At 39.1% G+C, this 16,893-nt stretch overlaps 1 protein-coding gene across 1 annotated transcript; it reads right to left on the bottom strand.

The window, feature by feature from the left end:
• Nucleotides 1-16,893, bottom strand: LOC309692134 (protein mono-ADP-ribosyltransferase PARP12-like). The gene is made up of 12 exons (XM_082510356.1): nt 16,421-16,893; nt 15,417-15,552; nt 14,423-14,906; nt 14,288-14,338; nt 14,074-14,200; nt 12,315-12,474; nt 6,843-6,948; nt 6,649-6,745; nt 6,150-6,225; nt 3,990-4,120; nt 1,927-2,078; nt 1-1,668 (listed from the first exon to the last, which is right to left on the bottom strand). The coding sequence occupies exons 1-12, from the start codon at nt 16,693-16,695 to the stop codon at nt 1,361-1,363; spliced, it is 2,103 nt and encodes a 700-aa protein (XP_082366482.1). The 5' UTR covers nt 16,696-16,893; the 3' UTR covers nt 1-1,360.

Below are 16,893 nucleotides of genomic sequence, written 5' to 3'. Positions count from 1 at the left end.
CTAAATGATGCCAGTTAGGCATGCCTCCTTTTTAGAATAGAATAGCCTTTTATTTTCTTTGTGCATGTACAAAACAAATTGTGGGTTCTCCACATCAACTGTGCATGAAATAAAAATAGAAACAGTAGGACGGCAAGAATAAAAAACAGACAAAAGGAGTACATACGACAAAATAAATATATACAAGCAAGAGAAATGCATCCAGAAGAAATGACCAAATTAGAGGACAGGTTGCAAAGTGCTTGAAAGTAGTGCAATGGACTTTGTCTGAGTTGAAAGAAGTGTAATGCTATATCAGATATCAAGTTTTAACGCAACCTTTATGTTTTCGTGACTCCAAGAGCAGTGGTGTGCGCTCTGTAGTGCACAATGGGACGATCTTAAAGAGATTAAGAGCCACCACAGCATCGTCTTTGAGCTTCCCTTTTAATATTTTTCTCTTTTTTTTTTAGGTTTTTCCAAACACAGAGCTGCTGTTTGTTTCTATTCATGTTCTCAAAAGTTGGTCCCTGCTTCTTGTTGCTACCATCAGGCACCAACACATAATCCATCATGTGTCTCGGACAAGTCATTATAAGAATTTCTGACTCTAATGGTCTAATCTGACAGCGTCCTTTATCATTAATTGACATTTTATGATTTGTTTGCATAATTAACACTAAATGTGGCAGACATATAAAACCTCCGAAGATAATCATGAGGAAAGCACTTGGTTTTTTCTTCTGATAAGGTTAACTCAGTCCTGCTGTTTTTTAATTATTCTGTATAAAGGCTGGTCTATTTTCTATAAACAACACCTCAGCAAATGGGATCGTGCCAACCTTTTTCTTCATCTTCAATATGCTCATAAATACAAAGTGAGAGGAAATGCTGGCAATTTGTAGAAAATCATTTTACATTTGGTCAAGGTGGAAAAACTTCAGCATCAAAACAACAAAAACAGAAATAGAAATAATAAAGTGCAACAGGAAAATGTAAAAATATAAATCATTCATCATTCAGCAATTTCATCAAGGTTTCCCCATCATTTGAATTTAACCTAAAATGTTTTAATATCATCTGACTGAGAAGCTAATTAATCATAAACTGTTAATCTACATTAACTACAGACCAGCTCACAATTCACATTTTCTAATCGTCTGGAAGTAAGCAAGAGTTCTTTTCTATTGTGAACATATCTGTCATTAATATCTACTGCTTCTTTTTTTATATTTATCTCTACATAAGATTTTTTTGTGCTTTTTTGCTTTCAGGTATGTGTTTGCATATGATTAAATTATTCAGCACAAACTCTATTAAGCTCCTTCAAAATAAAATTTCCATTTCAAGACACTGCCTACCCCCTTTTACACCACTTTTGTTAAGCAATGACACAAGAATTATTATTGCCATTGTGCACATTAAGTAGGTTTGTGGTCTTGTACTTTATCAGGTACTCGGGGTAGATCTGCTGCTTCTCAAACACCACAAATATGGAGGGGTTCATTACATCATTCACACAGCTGTCATAGAAGTTTATGCCCCCTCCATCCTTGGAAGGAGGTCGGCGATAATCAGAGGACCCTATGGTGAAGTCTCCCACCAGCACCCGTGAGATGAACATGGCTCTCACATCAGTGTCTCCGGTGTAGTTGTGGGAGTAACTGGCATCACGGGCAAAGTAACTACCTGTGTTTAGACACCAAAAGATACAATTATCAAAACTTTATTTGTGGGAAAAGACAAAGGGCTACGCATTATTTTCTTCAGTGATAAACAGAGACAAACAAAGCCTTTGGTTTATTTTTTTTAAAGTATCACTTCCCAGCACCCAAGGGTGTCACAGAAAAGACTGCAAGATTGAAATGAGAATGTTTGGAATTTTTGATTTTAAACGTATTTTTTCTGAAAACATAATTTGAATATTCAATAACCGTTTTAACTCACCTTTCCCATAAGCCGTTCCATGAGTTCCACAGATTCTCCAGTCAAAGTTGTTGTGGCAGATGGCGTCTACATATTTGGAGTCAGTGCCATGAAAAAGCTTTTTCTCCATCACCTTTCCATCTCTGTTTTTGCTCTTCATTTGATTTTTCTGCCTTGAAATAGGAGGCAGGAAAAAACTAACTCTAACTGGTACATGTACAGTAAGTGCGGGAATATAAAGTGAATAAATATACTATAGACATCTACAGTATACATACTATATACATCTGCAGCAGCAGTCTCTGTAGCCACAAGTGGAAAGCAGGATAACATTGAATGCTAAATGCAGCTAAATGCTGTATAAACAACAGACGCAGCTTCTGTTTCTGAAAATATAGCTTAAATGTTCAGCTCAGGTTTGCAAAATTGCATCTGAACAAACCACAAGATTTCTGGAATAATGTCCTTCAGAAAGATGACACCAAAGCGGAGATGTCTGGCCACAGTGCACATCAAACAGAGTCTCTGCACAAACACCTCATAGCAGCTTTCAAGCTCGGTGGTGGAGGCGCGGCGATTTGGGTTTGTTTGGTCTTTTACACAACAGGACCTGAGCACCTTGGAGTCACTGAGTCAACCATGAACTCTGTATACCAAAGTATTCTACAGTCTAATGCAGTGTTGGGCAAGTTACTTTGAAAAAGTAATTAATTATAGTTACTAATTACTTCTTCAAAAAAGTAACCGAGTTACAAGATTCTAAAAGTAATTAATTACTAGGAAAAGTAACTATTGCGTTACTTTAAAAAAAATGTTTAATTTTAGAGCATTATTGGCTGTTTTTGACTACTTTCAATTCTCCCTCTACATTTCACCTTGAAAAACTCTTTCCTTTGCCTTGTTTGGTCTCATCCTTTTCAGCACAACCTCACATGTTGGAATTTACAGTTACGTTTTCATTTTGACATACTGTATTAACACAATTGATCTAAAATCAGATAAAAACATTAACTCTGAGTAGAAAAAGTTATCTTTTTTACTGTAACAACCACAAACATGTTTAATGAATCATATTTCATAACTTTGAATGCAAGTATAAATTGTAAATTTTAAAATCATATGCACAAGTTTTGCAAACAACAAAATTGTTGTTGCAGTTTGCAGCCATTTACCTTTTACCCTTTTTTAAATAACCATTTCAAGCTATTTACATAACAATCAGGTGTTCTCCATTCAATAAGATGCCACACAAATTATTTGTGCCACTTCAAATATTTCTATCCACTATAAAGAAGAACATCACACCTGATACCTGCAGGTCTGACATAAGGTCATAACCAGAGAGGTCTCGCTGCGCTGTCCTTAGACAGTAAACGTGACGACACTATTGAGGAAAAAATGCCGCGTATATATTGTTTATCATGACTCTGGTTTTACGTGGCCTATCACCACAATTTAAAAACTGGTATATATCACCTTGTTGCTTTGTCATCTTGAAGTAGTCGTGTGATTGGCTTACTACGACTACTTCATTCTTCCTCAGTCAAGCAGCAGCACTCATGCGATTGTTTTGCCCCCTTAGCTCCAGGTGTTTTGCCAAAAAGTAAGTAATCTGAGCGCGCACAGCTGCTCAAAGCTGTAGCGTCCAGATTACTTACAGCTACTTCCGTGCAACTGATATAAGGTGCGGTAACCTGAACACAGCTTCAACCGTCTGTTTGTTGAAAAATAGTAACACCGCATTTTAGTAACGGCGTTGTAATGATAGGTAGCAGTAATTAGTTATATTACTCGTTACTGAAAAAAGTAACGCCGTTACTTAGAACATTGTTATTCCCATCACTGTTCAAATGTGAGGCCATCTCTGAATGAATCCTGAATGAAATGCAGGGCTTTAACAGAGCGGTGCATAAATGAATGCTTGCAAACCTCAGCGAACTGACAGCTGGTAATACTATATACACTTTAATAAAAAGCTCAGTCATATCAGTTACACAACCATAACCTCACTTTAGCTGGCAGCAGTGGTACAGTAACTTTATACTCACAGTGAAAGATGGGTGCACATTAAATGAAATACGTACAACTGAAAGGCTTCCCATAGAGCTTTGTTCTGAATCCTCTCAATGTTGATGATGTCACAGTCTTTCATGGTTTTATAGAAAAGAGCTTCAGCCTCCTTAAATTCTTCTGAGCTGAGCTGGAGTGAGATTCGCTGTATGAAAAAAAAACAGGCACATTAAATATTTTTATTCACAATGACAACGAAAAATAACAAGTGCTCTGCTCTCTGCTTTTCCTCTCACCCCCAATTGCTCATGGCAGATGGCCCCGCCCCTCTCTGAGCCCGCAGTTAAAACTGAGTTTTTTTCCTTCCCACTGCTGCCAAGTGCTCGCTCATAGGCAGTGTTGGGAAGGTTACTTTTAAAATGTATTCCACTACAGATTACAGATTACATATTGTATCTTGTAACGTATTCCATTACGTTACTCAATGAGAGTAATGTATTCTGAATACTTTGGATTACTTGATATATTATCATGCTTTTTTACAACTACATGAATGTACTATTGCTGGGTGATTTATTACTGAAGGTTACTCGCCATACCAACACCAACTAGATGTTTAAATCTTAATATAAATGAGTAACAGTAGGTGGACATTAGGTAAGGCTGCACTTTTTGCAGCGATCTCGTATAGAAAACTATTCCACACGTATATAAAACAGGTCAGCGGCTCCGAACCGTAGTAAAGGGACCTCTGGCTAATACGTCGGGTACGTGTCGGGCTCGTAGATGAAAAATAGCTTTACTTTGTTGTCTGGGTCAACTTTGCTAGCGAAAGACAGAGAGAGGCGTTGGAAGGCTGCTCCAACCGAACTTATTGTTTCGGAGGAAAACACGAACACAGTCGAGTCTTAACAGCTTACTTACAGCTGGGCTCGTCAGGCTCTCTTTTTGGCTGCAGTGGTTATTATTATATTTACATGCTTCCAGCTCTTGTTTCTGCTCGATGACAGCTCGTACTTTTCCTTTTTCTCCCTCCTCGCGCTCACAGACACATAACGGGTATGACAGTCCATTCTCCCTGCAGCACGGACTACACTGCCCATGAAGCTACATTCTTTAGGGCGATGCCTGCAACACTCTGCCTGTTGCCTTCATATTAAATCATTTAAAAAAATATTTCTTCACGTGACTATGAGACGCGAGAATGAGACGTTTGAGCCTCTTAATGCGGGTTTTGTTTGGGTTTCCACCGGCGTGGAATTACCAAAAATAGAGAGGGGACAGCCTAACATATGAAACAGGAAAGTAACGCAGTGTAATCCATTTATTTTAGCAAAGTAACTGTATTCTGAATACCACCTTTATAAACAGTAATACAGTTACTCATATTTTGTATTTTAAATACGTAACGGCGGTACATGTATTCCATTACTCCCCAACACTGCTCTTAGGGGGTTGTCTGATTGTTGAGGTTTTCTCTGTGTTATTGGAAGGTTTTAACTTAATATATAAAATGCCTTAAGGTGACTTTTTTGTGCTATATAAATAAAATAAAACTAAATTAAATTGAATCGGATAGGGACAAATTGCCATCCCAATGCTTAACAGCAATCAGCTAATGTGTTTCTTAATAATAATGAAATAATAATTAGGCTGCCCTAATGTAATATACTTTTTTTAGCCTATTCAAAAATACTAAAGTACTTTTGTTTACAAAAAAGAAATAAATGCCTAGCAATGCTAAATTGTATGTTTTAGCTTGTTTACTTTGAATAAATTGCTACTTAACGTTTTTTAAAAACTGGTTTTTTTCTTCTCCTACACCATTTGCAACAGAAACTCTGTTCTCACGGCAGATTAGCCAGACGGCTGCACTTCATTCATTTTCAAATTATTTAAGAATTTGTCACAAGAAAAAAAGACCCCATAAAAAACAGGAATAAAACCTTCAAGTGAACGAACATGAAGAAGCAGAAAACCTCGTATGAAACTGTCTTTTTCTGCTTCTAACTCGTTTTTATGAGCTGTCCTTCTAATAAATGAATTCATCCCGTCCAATGAAAAGCTTCGCATCTTCAACGCCAACAGCATTTTGTCCTCATGTCTATTTGTCAGTAAATTTACTTGCTCACTTCTGTTATTAATATTATTAGAATACAATTAATTTCGAAAACATCTAAATTTAAGAGTGTGACTTACAACAGAATAGTTATATTTTATGTTTTTTACAATACCGAGCATCCTGTTTGAGGGATCTGTGTGTTGTCCCAGGTTTTTGGTATTGAAGTGGAGCTTTGAACTGAAGACCTTCTGCAGAGAGAAATTCAAATTTACTTTAATGATGTCATTTTTATAGAAGTTGAAAAAACAAGGCCAATTTTATTTTTGTTTAAAATTAAGTTTACAACTTTCCTGGATCCAGCATCAGCTCTTGTCAAGCTTTATGAAGCTGTACGCTACAACAACAATATTGTTTTTTATTTGTTTGCTTTTGGTTAGTGAGCTTTGTTTGACTCTAAAGACCAAGGCAATATCAGTACTTTGGCATGGTTACCTATCAGTATTGAATAGAAATTACGTTAGATTCAAGACAATATGCTGGTCTCTAGAGATCTTGGTGTAAAAATCAAATCCCATCTCCAACTGGAATAAAGATGACAAGAAAGTTCAAGTATCTAATGAATTTAGAAAAAAGTAAGGAAGTCTGGTGGAGCTGTTTTGGGGATGACATACCTGACTTTCTTTTTTAGGGCATCTGCAGCAGAGACAAACCGTGGCCGTCTACAAACAGGCCTTTTGGTGCCGTAACGCTTGTTTGTCTGCATCATGTCTGAGGGGCAAAAAAGTTTAAACTTGCACAACAATTATAAAGCTGATTTTATATTTTAACATGCAGAAGTATGCATGGTTCCCTATTCTTTGTTTACCTTGGAAACTGAGTGAATATGAGTGTGAACCAACGTCTTTATCATTGGCCAGAAACTTCTCCTCCAGCTTTGCACTGTTGATGTCTGCTGCTTCGTGTCCACCAATCTGCAAAGTGAGAACAGTAAAGGTGTTTTTAACCTTGAAGGAAACCTGCATCGGCATATGAACAATGAACAGTTCATAAGAAAAGGACAACTGCCAACCATAGGGAGGGAAAAATTGATACACCATAGTATCGTAATATTTAGCATGGTAATATATTCTGGAAATACTATGAACAAGAGAGCTGGTTTCATGGACCCTCGTGTTTACATTCAACTGACGATCATCCAACACTGGACACACTTAGCTTGACAGCGTGGCTTATCACGCAAGTAAAAATAAGACTGGAGTAAAAATTGGTGGCTGCCTGGTGATTTATTGATTGATTTATTCATATTCTGTGACCAACTACAACTTGTAGTGAATACATTTTTGCCCAGAGCTTGAGGATGTTGCACACTTGTGACCACGTTTGAGCGCAAGGTTGTCTGACAGGAGGCAAACTTACTGAAACCAGTTGCAGTCAGACTTGGACTGACTCTAATCACCCACAGAAAGATTGGCTAAGGTTTGCAGATAGCTTCTATCTAATTTATAAATGCAGACATATGACCACTTTAAGATGACAAAGCAACAAGGTGATATATACCAGTTTTTAAATTGTGTTGCTAGGCCACGTAAAACCAGAGTCATGACAAACTATATATACGCGGCGTTTTTCCCGAATAGTTTCGTCACGTTTACTGTCTAAGGACAGCGCAGCGAGCCCTCTCTGGTTATGACCTTATGTCAGACCTGCAGGTATCAGGCTGTGATGTTCTTCTTTATAGTGGATAGAAATATTTGAAGTGGCACAAATAATTTGTGTGGCATCTTATTGAATGGAGAACACCTGATTGTTCTGTAAATAGTTTGAAATGGTTATTTAAAAAAGGGTAAAGGCTGCAAATAACTTTGTTTGCAAAACTTGTGCATATGATTTTAAAACTGACAATTTATATTTGTTTTTAAAGTTATGAAATATGATTCGATAAACATGTTTTTGGTTGTTACAGTAAAAAATATAACTTTTTCTACTCGGATTTTATGTTTTTTGTCTGATTTTAGATCAATTGTGTTAATACAGTATGTCAAAATGAAAACATAACTGTAAATTCAGACACGTGAGGTTGTGCTGAAAAGGATGAGACCAAACAAGGCAAAGGAAATAGTTAAAGTGAATTGTTAAATGTTGTAATTTTTACAACAACAGAGTCCTGAGCAGAGAGGTCCAGCTGCAGGGTGTGCAAACAGCATCAGCATGGATGGATGGAGATGCGTTTCCAGCAAGCTGCAACTTCACTGTGTGTGAAGATGACTTTTGAGGAGACTGTCTGAGTGACATTTGCCACGTTTGGAGTAAAATGGCAAGATGAGACAGTGGGAAAACACAGGACAAAGCTGAAGAGAACTGTCTGCCATTGGACTGCAACGTAGGAGAGGAGAACGGAGTGAGAGGAGCAGGTGAGCACACAGAGGAAGGCTGTCGTTTAGTGTGGGAAATCAAAATTTGGGTAAGCAATCCTGGGAAAAAAGGAAACTGCTTTAAGTGGGAAAATTGAGAAGGAGTCTGGACTACAAAATGAGAAAGGTACACAAAAAAACACACACACAAACAGCATTAACCATACCAACCCCACATACACATACAATGACACTCATGAAGACCAGAAAGCATCTTAAGCATGAGATTCTGTTTGTCATCTTGTCCAAGTCACTAGTAAGATGAAAAGTGATACATAGACTAGTGGACTGAATATTATAGGAGGACAAATGATTGCATCATAGGGAGAAAACAGAATGCTGATGAGAGGTTTTGACTGAGTGAGCTGATTGTTGAGTTTCTGGTGTGTGAAGAAGTTTTAACATGGCACACATTTGGTTACATGAGAAGAAACTCATTATGTGATGAGACAACAGGGTTATGCTGTGTGTTGTGTGTGGCTGATTGGATGAATGTTTGAGATCAAACTAGCTGATGATTTGTCTTTTGTTGCAAGGTTGAGCCTGCCAATTAGGTTTGGTATGATCCCCCCCCTTACTTTTTATTTTGTTACTTTCATAGTGCACTGAAAGTTTTGTTTAATATTCTCTCTCATCTAAGAGGATCTGAATGTTTGAATAGGGAGAACTACAACATGTTGTTGCGAACGGTTGCAAAGTGAGTTTCTCCAAAATTAAAACGGGCTCAGGTGAAAGCCACTTGTTTGGGACAATTAGGAAGCGAGTCCCTTTCTAAAAGGATTCAGCGAGGTAATCCAGTCTAAATTCTGTTTCTTTTTTAAATGTCGTAGTTTTGCTGAGGGTGGAAACAAAATGCGACGATAGGTTCCACTATCAGCAAAGAAAAAAAGAAACAATCGATGAATGAATAATGAGTGAAAATAAAAAAATGGGGAACTGACTGACTGGTAAAAGCTGACAAGACTGACTGACACCACTATTCAAGGTTACCCCATTCAGATGACAAAGGAGTGGATGTATCTCTGTGTGTGCCTCTTGTTGCAGGAGCAGGAGGACACCACAGGAGGAAACTTGGGTCACATGACTATGTGAACTCTGCAAATTTAACCTTTTTAGTTGTAATTTTTCTGGATGTTTTTGAATTTACCAAAGGTGTTATTCATCACCTTGTGTTGCTCACAGAGATCACTGTGAGAAAGAGTGTATACACCTGCGCAGCACTAACATTTACATTTCTTTTCTACAGCAGAGGGTTAATCATGTGATTTGATCATGTGATTTACAGCAGGACACACAACTTAGTAATGTTTTTCTACCACAGGATTACTGAGATTTTGTGTGTCAAGAAAACTGTGGTTACAGGCTGTGTGTTGGTGATGAAATTACACTGTGTTGTTGAGAAAATGTTGAAAATTACAGGGGAAGATGTGAATACAGTGTGATACTGTGTTGAAACCAGTGTTACTTCTGTTTTTTACAGCCGAGTGTTAACTTTATGACCTTTTACAGCACCTCTGGAACCTGTTGACTTAGGCCCGACCTCCAGGATGATCCGTGTGTTTGGCTAATGTTTGTTTTTCCTTTAAAGCTGCTTGTAAAGGATTCAGCACAGACAGACAAGTGACGATTGAACAGATGTGCAGTGGTTACTCAATAGTTACATGGGGCTTATTATCTGACCACTATTGAGCTCATGGTGAGTGACAAACTTAAGAAAAGTCACTGTCCAGTCACTGTAACAAAAAATAATTTCCCCCAGGGATCAATAAAGTATTCTGATTCTGATTCTGATTACAATGTGGAATGAAGTGCAGATGTTCAATGATTTGGAGCAAATTATGGAAAAATCAGGGGTTTAATGAGTTTAGAGTAACCCTGCAATTATACTTGTCTCTGTGATGCTGAATACTTTATTAATCTTATGCTACAGTTGGTTGCAAATGTGAGTTTGTTTTAACTTAAAGACTTTGTCTTCTAGGATACAGGCTCCGGGTGCAGCTGGGAGTTAAACAATCTTAATGTTTAACCTCTGACTAATGTATTGACAGGGTTACAGGTTTGGAGTGGAGCTGCTCCAAGAGGGAAACCCTGGAGAATTTTTTTTAGAAGAGAATGTGCAGCATTCTTGTGCATGTCTCATTGTGTGGAGCTGACACATGACGAGAGCCGTGTGGCACAAGAAGAGTGTCAATTTTAAATTTGCAGGTACCATGAGGAGAAGCGAGTAAGGAAGAGCGTCGACAAGATGGAAGCTGAGGCCAGGAGAGACGCTTCAAGAGGACCAGTGAGAAGCAGGGACCATCTGCAGGACAGCTGAAAAACCACAGTGGGTTGCACCACTGGGCTTCCAGAAGATCGTCATGAGGAGACTTCGCACAGCAAAATCTTAAATAAAGTTTCGACGTTGACGTTGAAGAAGACAACTAAGGTGTACGACGTGCTCTGCCTTAAATCGTCAGCGCGTTGGAACAGAAACTGAGGGATGAAGGGAGCGTGCCAAGCTCCAAAAGTGACAGCGCAGCGGGGGACCAGCGATGGAATTGTGGTTCTGTGTGAAGCACAGATGCTAGGAGACTGGGAGATAGTTGACACCACTTTTCCCAAGGATGAAGATCATCTAAAGGTGTCACTTTGCCATGCAGATTTGATGCTCTGCAGAGAAGCCTTCTGCGAGGGAGAGATGTAAACAGAGGAGCCTTTTGTCTACATTTACATCGTGTCAACTTCTCTGAGCTGGTTGAAGTTTTGAGCCATGGGTGGACATGACTCAAAAAGGGGGGAGAAGATCATAAACAACTTGATCCAATTTCCTTTACAAAATCTTTTTCTGCAGTGACAACAGGAAAGGAGAAGAGTTGTAAGTGCAGATGATTCACCAGTTGACTCTAACCCCCACAGGGTGCCTACAGTGAGAAGATTTGGGGGGTTGATAGGGGTCATAAAGAGGAGTGTTGACCAGGCTACAGCTCTGAAGTTAGCTGAGATTCACATGGACAAACAGTAAAATCAACTGATGTGTTTGAATGCCTGTATACAGCTGGATTGTAGTGACATATGATTTGAGAATGTTGATTCTTCGTGTTTGACTGTTGACATTCATTTGTTTACTTGCAGGATGTAGTTTACTGTGTATGAGATGGAAGAACATAGTAGTTTAGAACATGTATTAATGGTGAACCTTTGCTGCAATAGGAGGTGAATGACGGCAGGAGCTGTGTGACATCTAAATCTACACTGACACTGTCAAAAACAAGTAGTGAGAAAATACTACACAGGAATAATCTGGAGCATAAAAATAACAAAACAGGAGGGAAATGTTAAAGTGAATTGTTAAATGTTGTCATTTTTATGCTTCCCATCTCTACATTGATTCAAACTGTGTGATCAAAGACATTCCTTTGTCTCACCACCTCTCCAGCCACTCTGTGCTGGGAGAGGTTTTATTGTAGATACATCCTATATGAAAGATCTGTTTCTTGTGTTGTAAGCTTCCAGCTTTATGATCATTTTGGTGAGCAGGAGGTCACACAAATGCACCCCCATGACACACGCATTCTCACATACACACACGTTTAAAACATGCTGCATATGAACAGTGCTAATAAAAATGCAGAGAGGTCGACAGTGATCACTGAGTATTTTTAAGGGCTTGTTCAGATTAAACAGAACAAGATGAGAAGCATTAAAACATGTAATGAACACAGTAGAAGTTTGGACCCAAAAGCAGGGTTCATACATCATCACTAACAACCAGAAACAGTTTTCTGGAGCTATTATTTAAAAAGCTTCAGAAGTGTGTTAAAGGTGGTCCATTTTGTATGATTGACATCACTCATAATTGTCCTGAAAAAAAAATGTTGTGGGTCCTTATGGGTTAATTTTTAGCAATCTGCCAAAATTTCTGTCAACACTCTGTAGTTACTCACAGCGGATGCAAACATGTTCCAACTCCCATCCTGCCAGTACCAAAGCCACTCGGTGGTGTGGATGAAGGTCGGCTCGATCACCGAGTTTTCTGTCGAGAGTCGACGCACTTTGTTCTGTCCAAACGTCATCGTGTCAAAGTGCACGGCCGGGCTGGTACTACTGCAAAAAAACAATCAAGAAAGTATTAACATCAGTTCTACCAAAACCTTTGTGCATTGAAACACTCAATGAAAGGATTTTCCTGTAGCAACAGAAAATCTTGTCTCACCTCATATTTTCTCTTTGTTTTACAATTATGTTAAAGTTTCAAATTATTATTATTTTTTTAAACTTTGTCAAAGTTTAAAATGAGCATCTGTTATTTTATCAGTGTATATATGAAAGAAAATATGGAAAAGCTTAATAGTTCCACTTTATCTAAAAACATTGAGATGATTGTGTCACGGCCAGGCGGATCAGCTGCACTGTCTCTCTTCTCTTCTCTCTCGCCGGGGCGGACTCACCGTGGGTTCACGCCCTCGGGAGATGAGACACCTGGGTCTCATGAAGATGATCAGCATTTAAGCCAGGAGGTGACTGCTGCTCCTCGCTGGATCGTTGTCTACCACGCATTAGTGAAGCCAAGCTACTGCAAGTCGGGTTAAGTGTGTTTCCTTTGTGCGTTGTATTTAAGAATGCGTGCTTTTCCCCTGGACCCCCCCCCCCCCCCCCCCCGCACCTTCTTGTATACACACCTGGTGAATTGTAAATAAATCTTTCTTGTGTGCATCTGAGCCCGGAGTTGTTAAGGTTCAAAAATTGAGGAAGGGTACAAGAGGTGATCGAAAAATAACCACACTGGTCCGGCCGGGTGAAGTCAAACGAAGATTTTAATTCACACGTGGGAAGATCACTGGAAACAGCAATTGATCTTCGACTTACTAAAGCACAAACAATTATTTTATAACATCAGGGTTTGTTTTACTGACGCCCCTTCATGCGTCACAGATACATTTTATACATAGATCAGATCAACACCACAATGACTTTTAACCCAGAAGATCATCTTCTATTTTCATGGCTGGTACTTTCCGTTCTTGTCTTAAAGTGAATTGTTCCTCTTTCTTGCCGAGACATGACTAATCTCTCCTCTAAATAAATCTAACTCATGTGTGTGTGTGTGTGTGTGTTGACCTCACATGCTCTTTGTGTCACCTCTTCACCTACTAACTGTCTGTGTCTCGTCCTCAAATGCTCTTTCTCAATTCACCTGTTGCACTTCTGACCTTTCACTAGACCAGAGGCTCACTGAGACTATGTGTATGTCTTCTACTAAATAAATGTTTTAACCAAGAACCTCTACTTAAACCTTAATATGAAATGACCTGATATATAAGTGTTTTGTAAGCATGTATTGCAATTCCTTCTATGTTCTAGTTTTCCCTCAGCATGTATCACCTGAACAGTCACGTCAGTGAAGCTTAAGACCTTTAAAGAACCTGAACATCAACTCAAATAAGCACAGATATGCAATATGTATAAAATAGTTATAACTGCACCTGGAATACAAAATTAATATAATAACTTGTATGCATAAACATCTTAAGGCCATCTTAAAGCTATCTGTTACATTGTTAAAGCAATGATCATACTGCAGATTATATTATGCTGGTAAAATACTTTTTGTTCATCCCCACAGAGTCCTGCGCTTGAGTCCTCCTCCAAACCGTAACAGATTGTGTAAAATAAATCTCTAAAGAAGTTCAATTGTGTGAGTACCTGTATGAGTTACTGGGGTCACAGTAGTCTCTCTCAATTGTCTCATTGTCGGGCAAATCAGTCCACTGGACTCCATCTTGGACCTGCCATCGGTACGGCATCTTGTCATGAGCTTTATAACATCGATCTAAGAAGAAAGAAGAAAGACAGCTGGTCAAAGTCAAGAAAGAACTACATTAAAGCCTCAAACACTTACTAACCATGACTTTCTCACCATCATGTTTGCAGTGACCTTTAATGAAGTACATGCAGATCCCTGTTTTATCTGAAAGAAACAGGAGATATTTCACACACCTTGTTTAGACAGCAGTTTTAGTTCATCTCCCCATAGAAGTGTTTCCAGATTTACCTCTAATGGTCCTTTGTCTCTTGTTGTGCCCTTTGTTGGCTTTTGCAGCTTCATCGTCAGCTGCATGAATGTCACTTGAGAAACGGGCGTTTTCTCGGTTGACCGGGTTACCGTGTTTCCCTCTATCCCAATGGCGTGGCCGCTTTTTGCTCTTACCAAAAAGACTGTTTTCATCAGTGTTGTTGTCATTAGCAGAGACTTCACCACTGGAGCAGTTTCCTCTGTGGACTCTATCTTCCCTGTTGGTTCCAGCCAGTCTCAAAGCCTGTTTATTTGCATAAGCAGCCTTCAAGGACTGAAAGAGTGTGTCAGGTACGCCTCTAACTTTCAAAGCTTTGAATGGCTGTGGAGCATTAAAATCGTGGTTCTTCCAGCAGCTGCATTCACGGCTGATGTAGTTCTCACAGATGTGGAGCCTCCTGCAACCATGACCATCCCGACACCTGCTGAACTCTCCATCACCATTGTTGTAGTTGTAGCATATCTGATGGAGAGAAGAAAAGAAAAGATGGTTACAATCATAGCCTGTATATAAAAGATGGATATGGCCAATGTTATATCCATTATTTATGTTAACTAGCTATAAGCAAGAGGCGGATCTGACTGAGCAACTGAGGACATGTAGCACCCACATGTAAGTAGGTATAACCCAAAACCATACTTTGCTTTATCACAGCAATAAAAGCTCGATAAATTAAAGTTAGCAAAATGCTATCTAAATAAATAAAATGTGAAACTGGTGCCCAAGATCCTAGACGTATTGGGAATATTTTTACTGAGGTCATCGGTCAATGTGGGATCATTTTCTTATTAACTTGTTTGCAACAGAAAAACTCTCTCAAGCTTTTTAATATTGTTGTATTTTGTGAAGTTGGTGGGAAGGTTGAGCTGGATATCAGCATGACAAGAAAATGTGTCTAAAGAAAGGCTGCTTGATCAGCAGATCCAGTATTGATTGAAATTCAACTTAAGAGTGCTCGGTAGTAAGACTCACAGCAGGAAGGAGTGTGTGGTCACTCTGCAGCAGCAGGGTGCACAGCTCCTCTCGGCTCAGGCTCTCCAGCTCATGCTGCCTCAGAAGTCTTTGGTTATGCTCAGACGTCAGCTCATGGGAGAAGCTGCAGCCCCTCCTGTTATAACAGAATCCACACAGCTGATTCGTGACTGTGAGTGCTAGCATCCATTTGCTCAGTTAAGAAGAAAAAACCCAAACCAAAAATAAAAACAGTGTAATACATTTAAATGAGCTGATGTCTCTCACTGTGGGATGATTATGAAAGCTTATCTGTCTGGAACAAAGTCAGCTGTTTTTGAGGCTGTTAGTGCTTAAAACCAAAGGGTTATATCAAATGACAGCCTAATAAATCATGGTAGTAATATTACATAAATGTCAAACTTAGGTTTTGGGACATACGTTTTAATGGGATTAGTCCAATACCAGCTTTTTATATATAGCTGGGTAGAACTAGAATCCCTTTAACATTTAAAATTGAGACAAAAAATTCAACCAAACACACTGTAAAGCCATTTTCCTTTCACTTCCACTCTTTTTTCTAACTGCTAAGCCAAGCTGATGTTGTAGCTGCACATAAAAAAAAAACATCAGAGAAAATATGTCTAAGGGATTTTGGTTTTGCTTTTTCAAGAACAGCTCTATAAATTCTCTGTAGGCTCCTCTTGTTTATCTGTTTGTGTCTTCATTTCTATTCCTGTTATTTGAGTTATTACAATATATGTGGCAGGTGTATGGCAATGTCCAAGGCAAATATTGCATAGTGTTCCTCCCAATTACAACATGGTTCAGTCCATTGTGTCAAAACCTTGTTTGTTGTCAGTAGCAACCGATGCAGATATCAGGTTTACACGATAAAAGAGTTTGAAATCCTGCCTCCACCTGAGCTGTCAGATGCAGCTTTCTGTATACAGATACAGTGTGCAGAAATAATAATACTCCAATGCAATAAACTCTATAATTTACTTTAAGTCCAGCATGTTTACCTGAGCTGGCTGAACTCACAGAATCCGAAGAGGAAGTTTTTGCACAGGTGCAGACCCCTGCACGTCCCCGGGCAGTCTTTGCCTCTGCAAAGTCTCAGGCGGGTCCTGGCCACCACCTTCTCCTGTCCGTTTGGACAACACCGAGCAAATTTCTCTCGGTTCGAAATGATCTCCGACAACTTCGTGGGATCTCCGGAAAACAGATTATACACTAAATCCTCCGTGTTGACTGCTCCTTGGCCGGCGCAGATCATTCTCAGTATTTCCGTCTCCATCGTTTCCGAGCTCTGCCTGCGTTAACTTCCACCTGTGAGACCAAAGCGCAGCCTGACTACAGCTTCATGTGAGGAGGAAAACTTCGGTATCATTTCTGATGATTGGAAAGCGAAACTGAACTATTTTTTATCTTGAACTGATGCTGTAATGCTGCTGATTTCCACTTGGGGGCGTCACCGCGCTGTATGATCTCCTAA

The sequence above is a fragment of the Aulonocara stuartgranti genome, assembly GCF_965226115.1.
Source record: "Aulonocara stuartgranti genome assembly, chromosome: 17".
NCBI lineage: Eukaryota > Metazoa > Chordata > Actinopteri > Cichliformes > Cichlidae > Aulonocara > Aulonocara stuartgranti.
Note: the sequence above shows the minus strand (reverse complement) of the source record. Positions and strands in the feature narration are given on the sequence as shown.

Coding starts and splice junctions, on each gene's coding strand:
- LOC309692134 (XM_082510356.1), bottom strand. CDS start 16,695: ATGGAGACGGAAATACTGAGAATGATCTGCGCCGGCCAAGGAGCAGTC. Junction 15,553..16,420: donor TGTGAGTTCAGCCAGCTCAG/GTAAACATGCTG, acceptor CTGTTATAACAG/GAGGGGCTGCAGCTTCTCCC. Junction 1,669..1,926: donor TGGAACGGCTTATGGGAAAG/GTGAGTTAAAAC, acceptor GTCTAAACACAG/GTAGTTACTTTGCCCGTGAT.